At 42.3% G+C, this 22,340-nt stretch overlaps 1 protein-coding gene across 1 annotated transcript in view; it reads right to left on the bottom strand.

Annotated features, from left to right (window-relative positions):
* Window positions 1–22,340, bottom strand: part of GREB1 (growth regulating estrogen receptor binding 1) — a 209,532-nt gene that overhangs the window by 124,165 nt on the left and 63,027 nt on the right. Inside the window, 3 exon segments of the mRNA XM_030195152.1 lie at window positions 2,073–2,210; window positions 8,564–8,624; window positions 12,022–12,146. Of these exon segments, the coding sequence (XP_030051012.1) occupies window positions 2,073–2,210; window positions 8,564–8,624; window positions 12,022–12,146 (324 nt within the window).

Below are 22,340 nucleotides of genomic sequence, written 5' to 3' on the forward strand. Positions count from 1 at the left end.
GATGCTATGCAATCTCCTTCCATCCTCCCCACTCCCTCTCCCCACAACCACACATTTTTGTGCTCACTAGTAACACTGGCTGCAGCAAGGGATAATACAGATAGTCATTAAAATCTTATACTTCCACTGTGACCTTTAATAGCTTTGAAATACAATGTTCAATTTTTTTTTTTTAATTTTGCAATTATTTTACAATGTGAAAATTCCAAGATGTGCTGGTCTAAGACACTAAATACAGTACACTAATAATCTAGTAGATATTTTAACCAAAATGTCCATGGGTGGGATACTAGTGCATTAATCCACTGTGCCCCATATTGATAATTCTTAGCCCTGCAAGATCTCTATGGCAACTGCAAACTATGGGGGGGGGGATATTTTCGAATAAGTCCATAGTTGCAAGGTACTATACTTTTATAGCACATGCCAAAGAGCAATTAACAGGGTAGTTTCTCTTTGAAAACTAGCTAGCATAAAGTATGATTGTCAAACATGTAAACATACTTTGCACCTGCTCTCTGTGCAGACAGCCAATGGTGTAGGTATGCAGAAATACGCAGATGGCATTTTCAAATGTAAGTATGCAGTTTTATTCCCTTGATGTACAGCTCTTCCCCCTTCGAATAAACCTCTTTCTCACCTAGCTAAAGTACACATAAGTACTTTTTGACAGGTAGAAGAGGATAGATTTTAAATAGGACAACTTATGTAGGTTAACCTCTTTGAAAACTGCCCTGTCTGTCTTAAGGCGTTTCTACCTGCTGTTGTGGAGAATGCCAACTTTGCACAGAAGGCAGTAGAACAAAAATCTAAAAAATGTTAAATACCCAATTACTGTGCTATCAGGGGTCACAGTACCCACTGAAACAGACTACTCACTTCCTGATGAATTAATGTCAGTCACCTAGGAAGACGTTTTGTGAGCTTGTCAAAAAAACCACAATTATTTCACATTAGGTTGCTATAAAATAACAAGACAGTCTGCAGCGTTAGAAATGTGGTATATATAGCTTACCTTCAAAATAAGAAAGCAATCACATAATTTAATAATTCTCAGCTTGTCTTCATAACTCACAACTACACTCAGTCTGTGGTTATTTCTTTCACTATCTTCCATTCCCTAGAACCATTCAAATATATAACTTTTCTGCTACCACCTTTCCAAATATTTTTATAATCACAAATGTCTCGCTCATTAGGTTTATTATATGCTAACAATGATTCACTATTACATTGTATTGTTAATAATCATTGGATGTCATCTTTTATTCATATCAAATATAACTTAATAAACATTAATACCAACTTTCTTGAAACTTCTAACATTAAAATTTGGCTTGATTGGTGTTGCAATCAGTCCTGCCTCATAAGATGATAATAAAGATACTAGCATTGCATGAAAATCAGCTCAAAGTAAAGGACCTCATTGAAGTCCTAACACTTAAAAGTAACTAGCAGTTCACTAAAGTCCATCCTGAAAACAAGTTGGTACAGCTATCACTGTTGGTAATTCTCTGATTTTATCTTGGTTCAACTGCCAAAAAGACCTTGACTCGACTTGTGTTAGTATTGTTGAAACTCACAATATCACTGGTGAGGCAAAGGACACTCAATGCTGTTCACAATTCAAAATGGACTACATTAGCATTCAGCGGTACCAGTACGAGGCATCCTCTGCCTCACCAAGTGATATTGCGAGTTTCAACTTTTGCAAACTGCTAGTCACCGAGAGGAGTTTTTAAGTGTTAGGTTGTCAATGAGATCCTTTACTTTGAGCTGACTTTATATGCAACACTGGTATCTTTATCATCTTATGAGGGAGGACTAACTCTAATTACGACACCTATCAAGCCAGATTTTAATGTTACAAGATTCAAGAAAGATTGTATTAATGCTCATTAGGTTTAGAGATATGGCTTCAACTAAGATATCTTCTCAATCTTTTTAAGGCAGCATTCACAATATAAGAGGAAGCAGTTTAAAATAATGATTTATAATGACTGATGGGCACAAATCATGTGTTTTAAACCAAGTTTCTTAATGGATCTCAACCAAAAACCACTGACACTCACCTCTGAAAATGACAGGCTTGATCATACAGATTTTCAGCAGGTTGTCAGGAACAGAAACAGGTTCTCCAGAGCCTACCATCGGGGAAGAAAGAGACCCACCCAAAGCAGATGGCAGGAGAGATGTCATACCTAAACTTTCTAAGAACAGAAGAACAGTCAAGTGTTACCATCTTCAATCTGGGTACTTGCCTAATCACTTCCCATTTCATCATCTCATTTTATGGTGTTTACAAACAGGGAAGGGGGAAAATCAAATAGTTTATTTGATTCAGTAACATCAAATTGCTATTCACAGTTTTGTCACCTGTATAGTGTTCAAACCTATATAGTTGAAGCCTGTATAGTGTTCAATGCACTACAGCACCTTTCTGTATTGCTATAACAAAGATATCACATTCATCAAAGACTCTACAGTTACTATGCACTGAAATTATGGTCTACTCTAGACCATATTGCAGTGGTCCACAAACCTGATCCTGGAGGCACCCCAGCCAGTCAGGTTTTCAGGATAACTACAATGCTCATATGCACATAAGCACCGCCATACTGGGAAAAGACCAAGGGTCCATCAAGCCCAGCATCCTGTCTCCAACAGCGGCCAATCCAGGCTTCAATAACCCGGCAACTCCCTCCCCCCCCCAAAAAAAAAATTAATAATGTTCAATGGACTTTCCCTCAGGAATCTGTCCAAACCCCCTTTAAATTCCGTAAGGCCAGCTGCTGTCACTACATTCTCCTGCAGCGAGTTCCAGAGTCTAACTACATGCTGAGTAAAGAAAAACTTTCTCCTATTTGTTTTAAATCTACCATATTCCAGCTTCATCTTTTGTCCCCTGGTTTTGTTGTTGCATGCAAATCTCTCTTATGAATATTCATTGTGGATATCCTAAAAACCTGACTGACTGGGGTGCCTCCAGGACCAGGTTTGGGAACCACTGCCTTCTTTTCATAATGTACACCATCATGACTATTTCATGTCATCTAAAATTAATTGATTGCCTACAGACCCTACGACCTAATTTGAAAACCAGTTAAGCTTTAAGGGGACACTTTTCAGTGGCTCATATTGTTGCCAAGTTCTTTCAACATTGAGTGAAAAAATATTTCCTCCTAATTGTTTTTAAAAGTATTCCATGTAACTTCCTCAAGTGTCCCCTAATCTTTGTACTTTTGGAATGCATAAAAATCAATTTACTTGTACTCGTTCTACACCACTCAGGATTTTGTAGACCTCAACCATATCTTCCCTCATCTGTCTCTTTTCCAAGCTGAAGAGTCCTAATTACATGCTTCAGCAAGGCCTCTTCCCTAAGGAAAATGGCAATATCCTACTCACCCCAAAACCAAAAGATACCAAGAAAAAAAACAAATGAAATCACTAACTACCATCCAGTAGCATCTATCCCGCTGGTAATCAAACTGATGGAAAGCATGGTAACCAAACAACTTACTGATCATATAAACAAATTCTCAATATTACACGAATCACAATCAGGATTCCACCCTCTCCACAACACTGAAACAGTACTAATTACTCTCTTAGCCAAATTCAAGCAGGAAATAGCAACAGGCAAAAGAATCCTCCTCCTCCAATAGACATGTCTAGTGCATTCGACATGGTAAACCATAATATATTACTAAGACTACTAGATTACTTCAGGATTGGTGGAAATATACTTAGCTGGATCAAGGGTTTCCTAACCACAAGAACATATCAAGTGAAATCAAACTCAAACATATCATCACCGTGGAAAGCAGAATGCGGAATACCTCAAGGATCACCACTGTCACTGATCCTCTTCAACCTAATGATGACCCCACTAGCCAAGTCATTATCCAATCAAGGCCTAAACCCTTTCATCTATGCAGACGATGTCACAATATACATTCCTTATAAACACGAACTGACAGAATCACCAACGAAATCAAGCTCAGCTTGAACATCATGGACTCATGAGCAAATGCATTTCAACTAAAACTCAAAGAAAAAACACACTGTCTCATCCTCTCATCCCAATACAGCACGGACAACCCCACAAGTATCAACACCCCAGACTACACCCTCCCTATCTCCGACAACCTGAAAATCCTAGACGTTACATTGGACCGTAACTTAACACTAGAGAGCCAAGTGAAATCCACAACAAAGAAAATGGTCCACTCTATGTGGAAACTCAAATGCGTGAAACCATTCTTCCCGAGGGAAACATTTTGTAACCTGATACAATCAATGGTACTAAGCCACGTAGACTACTGCAATGGAATTTATGCAGGGTGCAAAGAACAAACCTTAAAGAAACTTCAGACCGCCCAAAATACAGCAGCTAGGCTTATATTTGGGAAAATGCGATTGAAAGTGCAAAACCCCTCCGTGAAAAACTACACTGACTCCAATCAAAGAACACATTGCCTTCAAAATCTGTACTCTGGTTCACAAAATTATCTACGGTGAAACCCCGAGATACATGACAGACCTCACTGACATACCAACCAGAAACACATCCAAATCAACACGAACATATCTAAATCTGCACTACCCAAGCTGCAAAGGACTTAAATACAAATCAACTTACGCATCCAGTTTTTCCTACATAAGCACAAAACTGTGGAACGCATTACCAAAAGCCTTGAAAACAACGTACAATCACCTAAACGTCCGGAAAGCACTAAAAACTAACCTGTTTAAAAAGGCATACCTCGTAGATCCAACTTAAATGCCTGATCTCTGCAACACAACATAAGTACGTAATGGACATAACACAACTCTTCCGTTGACTGTTCCACATTAACTTTATCTTACCACAACATCACTTTGTATTTGTTCACAACAGTTTGCGAACACCTCTCCGGTACTATGTAAGTCACATTGAGCCTGCAAATAGGTGGGAAATTGTGGGATACAAATGTAACAAATAAATAAATAATCTCTTTAGCCTTTCCTCATACGAGGAGAAGTTCCATCCCTTTTACCATTTTCATTGCTCATTTTTGAATATTTTCTAATTCTGCTATATCTTTTTTGAGATACAGCGACCAGAACTGAATGCAATACTCATGAATAGGAAAGCGCGGGTACAATATTAAAAAAAAAGATGTGGTCACACCATGGAGAGATACACAGGCATTATAGTATTTTCAGGTTTATTCACCAACCCTTTCCTAATAATTCTTAGCATCCTGTTTGCTTTTTGGCCACCACCGCACACTAAGCAGATAATTTCAGCGTATTATCTACACCACCACCTAGATCTTTTCTTGAGAGCTGACCCCCAAGGTGGAGAAATAAAGCAAATTGGTGAGGCAAGACTTCCCTTGCCTGAACCCATGCTGACTCTGTCCCATTAAACCATGTTTGTCTAGGTGTTCTGTAATTTTATTCTTTATAATAGTTTCCACTATTTTGTCCAGCACTGACGTCAGGCTTACTGGTCTAATTTCCTGCATCAACCCTAGAACCCTTTTAAAAATCAGCGTCATACTGGCCACCCTCCAATCTTCAGGTTACATAGTAGTAACAGCAGATCAGCAATTTCATGCTTGAGTTCTTTGAGTACCTTTGAATGTTTGCCATCCGGTCAAGGTGATTTACTACTCTTTAATTTGTCAATTTGGCTCAGCACATCTTCCGGGTTCATTGAGATTTCTTTCAGTTCCTCCACATCATCGTCCTTAAAAACCATTTCCGGTACAGGCAGATCTCTTATATCATCTTCCGTAAAGACAGAAGCAAAGAATTCATTCAGTTTCTCTGCAATGGCCTTGTCCTCCTTGAGCGCCCCTTTTGCTCCTTCATGATCTAAGGGACCCATGGATTCCCTCGCAGGCTTTCTGCTTCTGATGTACCTGAAAAAGTTGTTACTCTGAGTTTTAGCCTCTACAGCAAGTTTCTCTTCTAGCCTTCTTTATTAATGCTTTCTTTCTGACTTGCTTTATGTTGCTTCATATTTTCAGGCATCAAACAGTTGAGGAAAAAAAAGATGAGGAACCTCTCGCAGATGGTGTCCAGGAAAGATCTTTATTTAAACAACAGTCTTCAAAAACAAAATAGGGGACCCAACACAACTCATGTTTTGGCCCTACTGGCCTGCATCAGGGGTTTAAAAAAGTTTTAAATAAAAAAATAATACACATAAAAATCATAATCAATAAAAGTAATAATAATGCATCAATAAATCATAGAAAGAAGTATAAATAATACATACTTAGGAATTTATGTCGGGGTTTCCCACCAGGGCCACTTTCGACATCGGGCTAGGAGGGACGAGTGAAAGCGATGGTGGTGATAGGGAGATTTCCTCTCCCGGTGAGGTTTCCGCTTCTCCGGCTATCCCCACAACGGGATCCTCTCTCCGAGTCCTGGAGGTACCGGGGAAAAAACGTTCCAGCGAAGTTTGACCCGTTAAGGGAGTTGAGGTAGGTGGAGGCACTACCCTCAACACTCCTTTACGTTTATGGGGCATTGTAGAACAGGAAAAAAGAAATTACTCGGCTCAACTCTCATAGAGCGTTTTCATATCCACCCGGTGCAGCGGCCATCTTAGTTACTCCCCTCCCGGCCATCTTAGTTACTCCCGGAAGGCGGGCCGAAAGGAGTTTCCAGTGAGGACCCAGGACCCAGGAGCACAAACAGCGACTCGTGGACCCATGGGGAATTCATTCCATATGGCACAAACTTCGGAGGTGACTCTGCAAACGTTGAAGCTGATGTTGGACCAAATCACCACAACGATTCAGAAGACTTCAGGTGATGTACTAACTTTAAATACTAAGTTTATGGAACTAAAAGAGACTGTAGACTCCGTTAAAGAGGATATAACTACTCAAGTAAAATCGATACAGAAAGAGGTTGAAGTACTGAATGCCTTTAAAAATACAACGGTGAAAGATTCAACAAATATGAGGCAGAAAATTGAACAAATTGAAAATTTAATCGGCGCCTTAATCTCCGACTCTTAAATTTTCCATTGGTAGCGGGGCTAACCCTACTTGACACTTTCAAGAAATACCTGACAGAAATTCTTCATTTTTCCCAGAGGGTATACCCCCGCTAAATAAAATATATTATATTCCTAAGAGTAGAGAAAGAGAAGGAGTGCAAGGCTCTGAAGAAGCCAATCCAAATTTACAAAATATTTCTGACCTATTGGAACAATCTTCAGACATTATAGTTAACAGAGTCACAATGATCATATCCCTGGTATTTGAACAAGACTACAATGCTATTTTAAAGCTTTATTTCAGAAATACGAATGCTCATTTCTATGGTTCCAAAATATGGATTTACCCTGATATCACCAAAGCTACACAACAAAAAAGGAAATTATTTCTGACATTAAAACAAAAGACTATAGATATAGGGGCTTCTTTTTTTCTTGCTTACCCATGCAAGTGTGTGGTGAAATTGGGACAAACTAAGTACATCTTTTTCACACCGGAACAACTAAAATCGTTTGTAGAAATGAAACAAGTGAAATGAAAATGAAACTACTGGAGAAAAGTAGCCTGAATTATCATTTTGTTATTTGCCTCTATATAATCTTCTCTAACTCCTTTACTCCCCCTTTGCCTTTAATTGGGGTCTAAGAAAGGTTGTAATTATTATAATTCTATATTTTATTGTTTTCTTTTATTATTCCATTCTGTTAAATATTTTCATTGATAATTAGATTATGTGAATTCCTTGGAATAATATGATATTGATTTCTACCTGAATTGCTGCACAAGGTTTATCCTTGAAAGTGTAATAATTTAAAATTATAAATAAAGAAATTAAAAAAAGGAATTTATGTCACACATATTCCCACATATTTCTTCATTTGGATCCTTTTTCCATTCTTTGAAGGACAATCTTTTGGCTGTAATAGCCTCTTTTACTTCATCTTTTAACCATGCTGGCTGTCATTTTCTCTTCTTTCCACCTTTGCAATACGTAGAATGCATTTGGACTAGGCTTCCAAAATGATACTTTTGAATAACGTCCACACCTGATTTAGTGTCCTAACCTTAGAAGCCAATCCTTTTAGTTTCTTTTTAACTATTTTCCTCATTTTATTATAATTGCCCTTTTGAAAATTAAATGCAGCTACAGTAGATTTCCTTTGCTGGTTCATTCCAGATAGCAGCTCAAACTTGATCATGTTATGATCACTGTTTCCCAGGGGCCCCAACACCACCACTTCTCGCACTATGCCCTGCATGCCACCAAGGACCAGATCCAAAATGGCTCCCCCTCTTACTACACTACTCTTGGTCCTTCTGAATGTCCCATGAGCTGATTGGACTCAGTAGAAGGCATTCTCTAATTGGCTCCCTATATAGATAGATAGGTCTCTTGTGGGAGCTCTGAGTGCCTTTTTTCTTTACTGACATTTGGTGACTGGCTTCTGCTTGTTTCCTATGAACTTGTTCTGTCTGCCTTGACTTCTGCTTGTTCCTGGGTACTATCGTCACCTGCCATATGAATTTGGTTCTACACCCTGTTTTACTCTTGCCTGTATGTCTGGTGTCCACTTCTCTCTGTCGGAACACCTGTGCTTCAATTTCTGGCAGCTTCTGAGTACAGAAGGGCACAACCGAAGGTAACAGGACCTGTTATAGGTGACTTGTTCTTCTTAAGATAGAGGACATATTTTACAGCTTCTTTCTTTAATCTTTAGATGGCAGAAAGGACCAAACATCGCATGTATATTTTTTCCCTCAAACTGAAAACACTCCTGAGAATGCTTCTTTCCATCTAGCTAAAACTTCTTTTAGCTACTCTGAGGGGAACAATTCTTTATTACACAGTAACACAATTGGACTCTCAGGCAATTTTACCAGGAAACTGCTCAGGTACCCTGGTTAATTTGCTTTGAACACTGTCCCCTGAAGTTAACACATGATTTGCAGATGACATTTATTTTGGATTTTCTTATATTTGTAAGCTACTTTTTCAAAAGAAAAAATATATACAAATACTTGGAATTTAATGAAATGTTATGCTCTGTCCAGTTCACTAGCAACCAGCTTATAGAATCTTCATCATGTGTATCTTTGAACATGACAAACCTTTGCTGGCTACACCCCAAAAGAACCCATCAAAGCCCTTAACATACTAAAATTGGTTTGACGTTTGTACAATTCAATAGGATACATTTACAGGCCCATACTGTGAAATTCACTCCAGGAAACAGACCCTACCCCAGGGAATAGGCGTGTGAAATCATATTCATGCAGGGAGGCGAATGCTCTTGAAATACTAAGCATTTCTGTGAGTTGCCATCACTAGTTCATACATACAGTACTTTCAAAAATACTATCTGCTTCTTCAAACCTTCCAATTGCTCCCCTCTACTACAGGACACATTGTCCTGAAAGCATTCTAAAGAACAAAGCCTACAGTCTAGGCTTGGCAGCTCTACTTGCAATCCTCCCAAATGTGATGTTAAATGGGTTGGGATGCCAGAGCTGGTGCAAGGATAGTGAGCACTCTAGGTGAACCTTCAGTCTTACAACTCCTTCAGTTAACTTTCAGGCCTGCAGCCCCCCCCCCCCCCCCAAGATTTTGATAATTAAACTCAACAACCATGATCAGCGCACAAACATCCTATAAAATGCAGATTAAGCATGTGTTTGTATGACTATCAAGACTATCAATTTGCTTTGACTGCAGCTGATGTTTGCTGCCTCCAAGAAACTGCTGTCCTAGGCAATCACCAATTTGATTGGAAGGCCCGAGTCGACGTCAAGACGTCAAGACGAGGAGAAGGAAGGAGATTTGATTTTTTTTTTTACAAGCAGGGCACGAGGCGCTGCCTGCGACGCTGCTTCGCCGGTTTTAACGGGACTGAGGTGGGGAAGGAGAGGGGCGAAAGGGACTCGGGTGGGGTTGTTCAGAGTGGAGAAGGGGACTGGGGTGGGGGTCTCAGACAGGGGAGGGGAGAAGGGAACTGGGGTGGGGATCTCAGAGGGGAGAAGGGGACTGGGGTGGGGGTGTTCAGAGGGGAGAAGGGGACTGGGGGGGGTCTCAGAGGGAAAAAGGGGAGGGGAGAAGGGGACTGGGGTGGGGATCTCAGAGGGGAGAAGGGGACTGGGGTGGGGATCTCAGACAGGGGAGGGGGAGGGGAAAAGGGGACTGGGGTGGGGATCTCAGAGGGGAGAAGGGAAGGGGAGGGGAGAAGGGGACTGGGGTGGGGGTGTTCAGAGGAGAGAAGGGGACTGGGGTGGGGGTCTCAGACAGGGGAGGGGAGAAGGGGACTGGGTGGGGATCTCAGAGGGGCGAAGGGGAGGGGAGAAGGGGACTGGGGTGGGGGTGTTCAGAGGAGAGAAGGGGACTGTGGTGGGGGTCTCAGACAGGAGAAGGGGAGGGGAGAAGGGGACTGGAGTGGGGGTGTTCAGAGGGGAGAAGGGGCTGGAACTGGGGGCTGAAAAAAGGGGCAGAGAGAGAGAAGAGACAGATCCTAGATGGAAGGGGGAGCGAGAGGGAGGGCAGACCCTGGATGGATGGGAGAGGGAGGGCAAATGGTGGATTGAAGGGGCAGAGAGAAAGGGCAGGCAGTGGATGGAAGGGACGGCAGAGAGGGCAGACACTGGATGGCAGAGAGAGAGAGAGAGAGTGAAAACAGATGCTGGATGGAAGGAAGACGGTGAAAAGAAGATGAGGAAAGCAGAAACCAGAGACAACAAACTGTAAATAAAATATATTTTTTTATTTTTTTTGCTTTAGGATAAAGTATTGCAGATGTGTTAAATGTTTATAATAGAACATGTAAATAAGGTAATCTTTTTATTGGACTAATTTTAATACATTTTGACTAACTTTCGGAGAACAAAACCCCCTTCCTCAGGTCAGGGTAGGATACTGTAACAGCACTATACTGTACTGACCCGAGGACGGAGGTTTGGCCTCTGAAAGCTAAATGTATTAGTCCAATAAAATGGTATTTTACTTTCTATATTTGTTTTATTTCTATTTGTTAACTTGTAAAGTGGTGATTGGTACTTGTTAGGTTTTTTTTTCAAATTTACATCTGCTGTCTTTATATTTTGCACAGTACTAGGGGACAGTTTCTGTTTCTGTGGTGTTGCATTGTATGCAGAGTCTGGCATTGGGGGTTCAGTTTAATTTTTGTCTAAATAGAAAGTTTATGATTACTTATTCTATAGTGGATTAGGGTGTATCTGTGTTTGTGAAAAAGACATGGCTTTCAGTTGGCATTGACTGTGCAGGATCTACGATCTGTACTATTCTGTCTGGTTTCGTTTTACAATAGGTGAATTGATGTTCTAGTGCTCACTGTAGTGTTTAAGATGCTTTCCTTTTCCTTGTGTGACTCGTAGAAATGACTGCTTATGGTATGGTAGAATTGCTCTATAGGTCCTGAGTGTTTTGTAATCTCGGCATGCCTAGTACTGGATTTGGGGGGGGGGGGGGTGTTAAAAAATGACCGGCCCTGGGTGTCAACTACCCTAGGTACGCCACTGCAGAAATCTAACAAGTGGTCCCCATTATGGCTATGGCTGACAGCTGAGATATATCCTTGATAGTGTGGATAAATCTCCACACCCAGCAACACAACATAATCAATGATCATACTGGACAATTTACTATCCTCTATCCCCTCTACCCCATGACGCCTGATCACTTCTACCTCATTTGACCACAACACAATCTTGTATTTGTTATCAACCGAAATGGCAAACGCCTTTACGGTACTTTGTAAGCCATATAGAGCCTGCAAATAGGTGGGAAAATGTGGGGTATAAATGTAACAAATAAATAAGAAAAACTGAGCAGGCCGAATGGGTCACTTGTTCATTTCTTCCATCATCTACTATACTACTAGTTAATGCGAACTACTTGTTCAGTTTTGCACAGATGTTAGTGCACTCATTGCTTTTAGGATTCATGATTCATCTCAAAGACAAAATACTCTCCGTTAAATCTTCACAGTGAATATCTGGTACTTACCAGTTTGTTTCTGTTATTTGTAGACAGCAGATTGTTCTGAGCAAAACTTGCTTCTGTTGCTGACGGTGACTCTGGAGACCAGCCTTTGTGGCGTTTTTTGGGCGGACCTGAATTTGTTAAAGTGCCTAGATAAAGTCAAGAATCAAAGTATAATACGGAGATTATTCTTCATTGTTATTCAAACCATATCTCATTTAAGGTCTTCTTTGAAAAAAGACAGATATTATGATATTACTACTACTACTACTAATCATTTCTATAGTACTACTAGACGTACAAAGCACTGTACACTTGAAGAGACAGTCCCAATTAAAATACATTACAGTTGCAGAACTCAGTGTCAGGGTTAAGTAGAAAGTTGTTGGATATTTTGGGGTCTATCCTCTAACCTGTGAACAACCTGCAAAAATGTTCACACAGGTTAGCATCCATTCCAAAGAAATGTAGCTACAAGATACAATTGAGGTCTCGGTTCATTAGGTAAACTTTGCATGAAATTTCTCATACATTGTCATAGCCAGGAACTTTGTACATTTGGAGATGTGGCAACATGTGAGAAAAAAATGTTTAAAGGCACTTTCAAACAGCAGCCCCATCCAACTAGTCTTGTGGTAATTCAGAGACATGCACCTTCTCCTCTCTCACCCCCTCCACAGCCCTCATCCCTTTCTACTGACTTGCAACCTTTCCTTCTCTTTCTTCATCCTGGGTTACATCTCACAACCCCTACTTTTACCCTCAACATTTAATTGCCTACTCTCCCTATCCTCCTAATCCCTAAGTGCACAAACTCAGACTCCATTCTCCCCACCACCACTCCCCCTGACCTATCCAATACCCAAAATCTTAAGTCTGCTCTATCCCCCCCCCCCCCAAGAAATCACCTAATTCTGAGTCTCTGTTCTGTTTAGCCCATATCCCTAGCATCCAACCTCCTGTCTTTCTCTGCTCTTGTCTCCTTCCCCTCTTCTCAGGCATCTACCCACCTACCTGCTTCCCCAGCACCCATCCTGCCTCTCCTTCTACCCTTTATCAATTCCCCCATCTGCTCTTGCCTCTCCTCCAGACTCCCTCTTGTATTTGGCCTTCTGCTACTTCCCCAACATCCATTCCCCACCCCACCCCTTACCTCCCCCAGCATCTGGTCCCTGCCTCTCCCTAGCCATTTTTCCATCTGCCCTTTCTCCCTCCCCTGCACAGTTTCTGCTCCCTGCCTCTCTCTGTCCCCCAGTACCTGCTCCCTCCCTTTACTAATACCGGATTTCTGTCTTTCCTTCTCCCTCCCTAAGCACCTACCTTCCTCCCCAACCACTTCTGGCATCTACTATACTTTGTCATGTAAGTGGTGGGAACCTGACCCTTTACTCCCACTGCTCTGTTCCCTTCCATGCTGCCACCAATCATGTGAACCTCGAAACCTTTTATATTATAATGAAGCTGATAGTATGTTGTGCTATTCATATTAAAGATCATTAGAAAACGTCATTGTGTGAGGGAGTTTATGCAATTTCCTCAAGTTAAGCAACGCTTCTAGATGCCTTTTTAAAATTGAATCTGCTTGTTTTTATTATCAAATTATCAAATATCTTTTTGCTGGAAGAAATGTTGGGTTAATTAGGCCAAAGGCAAAGGATGACTCAGTTTAACAGAATAGTCCCAATCATGCACAATTCTACCACATGAGGGCAGTGCACATCCACCAATGCATAAGTGATGCCTTAAATCAAAGTATAGAAAGATGAGACAGTTCTTGTGTTTCCTTCAGAAGATACAGAGTAAAGGAAGGTAAGAGTTTTATTTAACATCATCATGAGTATTCTACGTATGATATCTCTGGTTCTAGAGGCTTACTTATTCTCATATGCAGATGATACTTTTGTCTGGCTTCACTGCTAAACAAATTTATTTGACTGTTGCTATATATATTTCTAGTATAAGATCATGGGCAATTGAGAATATGCTAAAATTGAATGCTGACAGAATGATGATTCTCTGGTTCAGCAATACTTTGGATGGTGTTCCTTCATTAATCCCTGTTAAACAATTTTCACTGATCCCTTGGGGACATGCTTTACCTATTTCTACAGGACTGTCACAAGCCCAGTTTCCAACAGTGGCCAATCCAGGTCACAAGTACCTGGCAAGATCCCAAAACAGTACAATACATTTTATGCTGCTTATCCCAGAAATAAGCAGTGGATTTTCCCAAGTCCATTTTAATAATGGCTTATAGACTTTTCTTTTAGGAATCCACCCAAACCTTTTTTTAAACCCCGCTAAGCTAACTGCTTTTACCACATTCTCTGGCAACGAATTCCAGAGTAATTATACGTTGAGTAAAGAAATATTTTCTCCAATTTGTTTTAAATTTACTACTTTGTAGCTTCATTGTATGCCCCCTAGTCCTAGTATTTTTGGAAAGAGTAAACAAACGATTCATTTCTACCCATTCCACTCCACTCAGAATTTTATATTCCTCTATCATATGCATCAGATAGAAATCAGAATTGCCATCTGAGTTCTGATGGCACAGTACCCACATAGCTAGGGATGTTAATCACCTCTAGGTCACACTGTACTATGACATCACATGCTACACTTAACACCAGCACCGAGGGTTAGCCAGAACATCTGAAATGCAGGAAGACCTTACGAAATTGAAAGACTTGGCATCCAAATGGCAGATGAAATTTAATGTGGACAAATGCAAAGTGATGCACCTTGGGAAGAATAATCCAAATCATAGTTGCCTGATGCTAGTGACCACCTTGGGGATCAGCACCCAAGAAAAAGATCTAGGTGTCGTTGTAGACAATATGCCGAAATTTTCTGCCTAGTGTTCAGCAGCGGTGGCAGCCAAGAAAAGCAAACATGATGCTAGGAATTATTAAGAAAGGGATGGTGAGTAAGACTGAGAATACTATAATGCCTCTGTATCGCACCATGGTACAACCTCACCTTGAATATTGCGTTCAGTTCTGGTAGCCATATCACAAAAAAGATATAGCGGAATTAGAAAAGGTTCAAAGAAAAGCGACCAAAATGATAAAGGGGATGGAACTCCTCTCATATGAGGAAAGTCTAAAGAAGTTAGGGCTCTTCAGCTTGGAAAAGAGATAGCTAAGGGGAAATATGATTGATGTCTACAAAATCCTGAGCGGTGTAGAAAGAGTAGAAGTGAATCAATTTTTTACTTTTTCAAAAAGTACAAAGACTAGGGGACACTCAAGGAAGTTACATGGAAATACTTTTAAAACAAAGAGGAGGATATATTTTTTCACACAACGAATAGTTAAGCTCTGGAACTCTTTGCTGGAGGATGTAGCAACAGCAGTTAGTGTATCTGGGTTTAAAAAAGGTTTGGACAAGTTCCTGGAAGAAAAGTCCATAGTCTGCGATTGAGACAGACATGGGGAAGCCACTGCTTGCCCTGGGACTGGTAGCATGGAATGTTGCTACTTTTTGGGTTTCTGCCAGTTACTTGTAACCTGACTTGGTTATCGTTGGAAATAGGATACTGGGCTAGAAGGACCATTGGTCTGACCCAGTATGGCTATTCTTATGTTCTTATGATGGAAGGGAAGGGAGAGAGAGAGAGGAGAAGCTGTACAAGGATAGAAGGGAAAGGAGAGGAAAGGAAAGGGGGGCATGCTGCACATGAATAGAAGAGAAAGAAGATGAGAGATAAACAGCACACAGAAGGGGAGGCTAAAGGGGACATGCTGCACATGGATGGAAGGGGAGGGATAGGGGAAAAATACAGCACACAGATGGAAGGTGAGGGAAAGGAAAAGAGGACATGCTGCACATGGATAGAAAGGAAGGGAGAGGGGAACATGCACATGGATAGAAGGGAAGGGAGAGGAGAACATGCACATGGATAGAAGGGAAGGGAGAGGAGAAAGGGAACATGCTGCCCATGGATGGAAGAGAAGAGGGGACATGCTGCTCATAGGTGGAAGGGAAGCGAAGGGAGGGGGAAATGCTGCACATGGATTGAAGAGAGGGGAAGAGATGGAAAACAGCATAGATTTGGAAGGAGCAGGGGCGTAGCAAGACACCCAATTTTGGGTGGGCCTGGGCCCAAGATGGGTGGGCAGAAGTACTCCGCAAGTGATTTGGTCTCTCCCTCTCTCACCTGCATGCCATATGGTCCTTCAAACATCAGCCCCTCCCCTGCATACCTTTTAAATAGCAGATTTTCACCGACAGCGAGCAGCAACTAATACACACTGCTCATGTTGGCCTCACAGCCTTCCCTCTGATGTAACTTCCTGTTTCCGCATAGGCAGGAATACATCAGCGGGAAGGCTGTGGGGCTGGTGCGAGCAGTATGTATCAGTCACTGCTCACTGCAGGCATCTGGTATTTACAAGGTATGCAGGAGGGACAGTTGGGAGTTTTCGGCTGGTGGGGCTTGGGGAATCCCTGCCAGCCACATCATAGATATGCTGCTACTGGGTGGGCCTGAGCCCAAAATGGGTGGGCCTGGGCCCACCCAAGCCCACCCTTGGCTACGCCACTGGGAAGGAGGCAGAAAAATAGAAGAAAGCTGAAAGATCAATGCTAAAGATGGATGTGGGGTGGGGAGTGAAGAAGAAAGGAGGTGAGAAAAGAAATAGTACTACTACTACTAAACATTTCTAGAGCGCTACTAGGGTTACGCAGCGCTGTACAAATTAGCAAGGAAGGACGGTCCCTGCTCAAAGGAGCTTACAATCTAAGCACATAGACAGGAGGTCCTGGAAAGTAGTTAAGTGCATAGAGGTAGGGAAACAGAGCCAGAGACTGGGAGCAAGATGATTAGAAAAATAAAAATCACCAGACAATAAAGGTAAGAAAATGATTTTATTTTTAGTTAGTGATTGAATATGTCATTTCTAAGAATTCACATCTGCCAGCTTTATTTTGCAATGTACAGGAGGAAATGCATTTCTATTTCTCTGGTGTTGAACTGCTATCAGAGTCTGGCATCTTGGGTTTCAGTTTAAATTTTGACTATTGGTATTTTTAATTTGTGATTGCTTATCCTGTATTTGAACAGGGGCTCTCTATGTGTGTGACCGAGGCCAGGATGGGGTGCTGTGGAAGAGTATAAGAGAAGGAGGAGACAGATCTCAAGGGATTGAGTGAGAGTAGAAATGGGGTTAATGTTGTCAAAGAAAGGTAATTTTAGATGGGGTAGAAGATAAGAGGCAGAATGGCCTGGAGACAAGTAAAGGAAAGAGAGACAGCATGGAGCTGGGGATGATGAGGGGACAAGTACAAAGGATGGAAATGGAGGACTAGAGAGTGGATGAAAGATAGAGGGAGGATCAGCTGACTGAAAGGAAAGGACGAGAAGAGGAAGCAATGGGATTGCTGGAGATAGAATGAAAGGGAGATGAGAAAAGTCAGTAGGTAGATGAGGGGTAAGAAGGCAACTAAGTACTAGAGGATGAAAGAAAGGGAGAATGAGGGGTAAAACTCATATATGGGTGGATATAGCAGGAGAGAAAAGTAAAAAAAAAAAAAAAAAGAAAGAAACACTTAAAAAAGATCAGTACCAGTCAGTTAAAGAGAAGGAAGGGAAGAAGGACAAGAAGAGAAAAGATATGGAGGGGCATAATCGAACGCGAACGCCTATCTCCATGGGCGTCTATGTCCGAAAACGGGTACATGAAGAGGCGGGACAGACCGTATTTTCAAAAAAATGGACGTTTTTGAGCTGGGCGTTTGTTTTTTTTAGCTAAAAACGCCCAGCTCAAAAACGTCCTAATCCGAGCCATTTGGTCGTGGGAGGGGCCACGATTCGTAGTACACTCGCCCTCCTGACATGCCAGGACACCAACTGGGCACCCTAGAGGTCAGTGCAGTGGACTTCAGACAACGCTCCTACATGCATAGCTCCCTTACCACGGGTGCTGAGCACCCAACCCCCTCCCCCAAAACCCACTACCCACAAATGTACAACACTACCATAGCTCTTAGGGGTGAAGGGGGCACCTACATGTGGGTACAGTGGATTTTGGAGACCTCCCATTTACCAGCATGTGTTACAGGTAGGGGGGGTGGGCCTGGGTCCATCTGGCTGAAGTGCACTGCGGTACCCACTAAAAGTGCTCCAGGGACCTGCATACACGCAGGCCTCTAGGACTTGTTGCTGCTATATAACATTGGCACACCAGTTGACACCTGAAGACTAATCTCTCCAAAAACGTCCTTTATTGGAATAAGCACGCTTACTCACAGTTAACTGCAGATCAGAGGTTGTGCCCCACTGGCAACGAGTCTCCCTGGTACTGAGATTAGCAGTAGGTCAGAGCTGGCAGAATGGTGTACAATGCCCTCTTTCATCCACATTCAAGGTAAGAACTAAGTTCTGTAATGTGGCTAACACGTGAAAGGGATCTAAAACTGGCTTACAAATATGGCCACTACCTCATGGACTACCGGAAACAAAACAGGGCACAGTCTGACCCAGTAAGCAGGGGGAAAAGCACCATGGGAGTAGAGCCTACCAGCTACCAACATCATGAGCATTTGCCACAAGCTAGTGGAATCACGGAGCCCAATACCCTACAACCCACCACAATGCATTGCTGATGTGACTCTGCAGTGCGCATAACAGAAAAGGTGTCACACTCACCCGGAGCCACATCAGAACCAGGGAAAGGCTGTCACAGGATAGAACACATTCTGCTGTCATGGAGGTGGGTACGGCATTTGAGGCTGGCATAGAGGCTGGAAAAAAAGTTTTTAAAGTGGGGTTTTTTTGGTGGGAGGGGGTTAGTGACCACTGGGGGAGTCTGGGGAGGTCATCCCCAATTCCCTCCAGTGGTCATCTGGTCAGTTAGGGCACTTTTTTGGGACTTGTTCGTGAAAAAAAAGGGTCCACAAAAAGTGACCCAAAATCGCGGTAAAACACCTTTTTTTTTCGATTATCAGCTAAAGACGCCCATCTCTCCTCGGCCGATAACCACACCCCAGTTCCGCCTTCACCACGCCTCCGACACGCCCCCGTCAACTTTACCCGTTTCCACGACGGATTGCAGTTGGAAACGCCCAAAATCGGCTTTCGATTATACCGATTTGGGCGCCCACGGGAGAAAGACGTCCATCTCCCGATTTGGGTCGCAATATAGGCGTTTTTCTCTTTCGATTATAAGCAGGATGGAATGGCAAACCTGGAAAAGAATTTAGAAGACCTCACACAAAGTGGATCAGATTGGGACCAACCCAATTAGAAAAATGCCTAGACAACCAGGTGGAAAAGAAAAAAAAATATTTTATTTAGTACTTTTTAAGGATTGGTATGTGTCTGCTATGGAAAATGTACTTCTCTTCTATTTTTTTTATTTAGCAGAGTACAGGAGAAAATGTATTTCCATTCCTTTTACCAGTATTTTCATTGCTTAGAGTTTGGTTTCTTGGGGGTCTGTCTCCATTTCAGTTTTTGTCTGCATGTTTTTTGTGCTCCCCTATTTTGTATCAGTTGAGGGTCTGTCCATGATTTGCATGTGCAACTGCATGTAGTGTCTGTAGGAATAAGCAACAGTACAGTCTATTCCAGTTTCTCAGTAGCAGGTATATTGGTGCTCTAGGACCCAGTCTAATATTTATAACACTGTCTTTTCATAGGTGGGTCAGGGCTGTTATAGTTTGGTAAGTTTTTCCTATGTAGGCTTCAGTGTCTTTTTGAAGGGTTTTGTGTTATTTTGCAAAGTGTCTAGACTGTTTGAAAGCAGGTTCTGGGGCAAGGACAGCCCTTGCCATACAAGATAAAAATGTTCAGGACTAGTGGTCTCCACATCCTATAGAGTCACCATACAAACAAAACCTTATCTGCTTTAAACAAAGTGTCTGGCAGTGGAAGGAGCAAGTGCTGTTCATGAGGATATAATTACAATCTGAATATTTCTTGGATGGTGAGTTCTAAGAAAGATAGCTCCATTGCTGAGGAATATGAAGTTTTTAATAGAGAACTGGACCTTTGGGGTTATGTAGAAATTCTGCCTAATCTTGCAGAGAATCCAGACTACTCCCATAAAGAAGAATTTGTTGAATATCATTATCAATTACAAGGAAAAAATTAGTTACTTACCTGATAATGTTCTTTCCTTTAGTCTTAAAGGATCAGTCCAGACAAATGGCTGTGACTATCCACCAGCAGATGGAGATAGAGAACTCTAATGAGTTGTGCCTCATAAGCTCCTGCCAGTATTCGATAACAAAGCCAGTATTCAATACACAGTAGTGAAAGAGAGTGACTTCCAGAGAAAAAGCTCCTCCTCTACATAGAAAAAGACCTATGAAATAAAGTGCAAAATTTATGCCTTAGAAATAACTGAACCAGAACAAAACAAGCACCCAAAATTACATAGAACCCGGTAAAGCCAAAACCGTCAAAGAAGAGCAGGCTCTGGACTGATCCTTTGGGACTAAAGGAAAGAAAATGATCAGTTAATTAACTAACTTTTCCTTCCATTATGTCCCAAGGATCAGTCCAGAAACACGGGATGTACAAAAGCAATCCTTAAGAGGGGAGGGACTGTGATAGCCCTGCAGTGAGAACCGTGGCCCTGAAGGAAGCATCTGCTCGAGCAGACACATCCAAACGGTAATGCTTAACAAAGGAATCAGAATAAGACCATGTCGTGACTGACAGATCTCTGCCAATGACACTGCCCTAGACTCTTCCAAAGAAGTTGCCAAAGACCTGGTAGAATGAGCCTTGAGTGCATGGGAGCAGACCTACCCCTCAGAATGTAAGCTGAAGAAACAGCTCCCTTAAGCCATCGAGCCCTGTTGCTTTGGAAGCTGGAAAACCCTTTTGGGGTCCTGCAAAGAAGCCAAAAAGATGATCATCAGACTGCTTGAAATCATTGGTAGTGGTAAGATAGTGCATAAGGACACGCTTTGCATCCAACAGTCACAGGGAAGAGTATTCTGCAGAACAGACCTTCCTGGAAGAAGGAAGAAACACAGTCTGAGTGACATGAAAAGGAGATATAATCTTCAGCAAAAGGATGGACCTGTCCATATGGAAACTCCCGAGTCAGAAAAGTGGAGAAAGGGATCCCTGCAAGAGAGAACTTGAAGCTCTGGAACTCTCCATGCCGACAAAATGGCAACTAGAAATACTGCCTTTAAAGTAAGATCTGTGATAGTTGCCGAATGAAGGGGCTCAAAGGGGGCCGACTGAAGAGCCTTCAGAACCACTTGAAGACTCCACTGAGGACAAATATTGTGGAGAGGGGGATGCAAATGAGTGCCTCCCTTACGGAATTGAACTATATCAGGGTGAACCTCCAATGAGGCATTCTGTGTCTTGCCTCTACGACACACAATGGAAGGATAAAATTTGAGATAAGAAAGCACGAAATGGAGAAACATCATTCTGTACAGACCAGCTCTCAAAGGTTCACCACACTCTAGCATAAGAAGAAGAAGTGGACCACTTTTGGGCTTGCAGCAAAGTAGTAATGACATCATCCGCATAATCCTTCTTCCTCAATCGCGCTCTCTCAAAATACAGGCCGTAAGACCAAAGTGGGAGGGATCCTCCATAAGTACTGGACCTTGGTGCAATAAGCCTGACTATGGAGGAAGGGTCAACCGAGAAGCAATTTGAAGACGGATGAGGTCTGCATACCACAGATGTCTAGGCCAGTCTGGAGCTACAAGAACAACCTTCATGGGATGACGCGCAATCCTGTGCAACATCCTTCCCACAAGAGGCCACGGAGGAAACACGTAAAGGATGCCATCCGATGGCCAAGGCTGTACCAGTGCATCCATTCCTAGGGAGTCTTTCTCCGTGAAGCAGCTATAGAATCTGTGCACCTGCACATTGAGTCTCGATGCCATAAGGTCCAGAACCGGAAGGCTCCACTGTGTGGAAATGAGACAAAATGCAGTCTTTGACAGTTGCCATTCCCCCAGGTCCAGAGACACACTGATGAGGAAATCCGCTTGCGAGTTCAGTGAAACTGCTATGTGAGACACTAAAATCACAGGAATGTTCAATTCCATCCACTGAAAAAGAAGACACGCCTCCTGGGCTAGAGATACACTCTTTGTTCCTCCTTGTCTGTTGATGTAAGACATGGTTGTGACATTGTCCAAGAGCACGCGCACCAGCCTCCTGCAAAGAAGAGGCATAAAAGCTAGTAGAGCTTTCCGGACAGCTCGAAGTTCCAATCTGTTGATGGACCAGGAAGTCTCCACTCTCAACCAGCGGCCCTGTGCAGAGTGGTGGAGATAATGGGTTCCCCATCTGAAGAGGCTGGCTTCGGAGGTGAGAACACACCAACTGGGAGTCTGTAAGGGCAACCCCA

This window comes from Microcaecilia unicolor, chromosome 3 (genome assembly GCF_901765095.1).
Source record: "Microcaecilia unicolor chromosome 3, aMicUni1.1, whole genome shotgun sequence".
Lineage (NCBI taxonomy): Eukaryota > Metazoa > Chordata > Amphibia > Gymnophiona > Siphonopidae > Microcaecilia > Microcaecilia unicolor.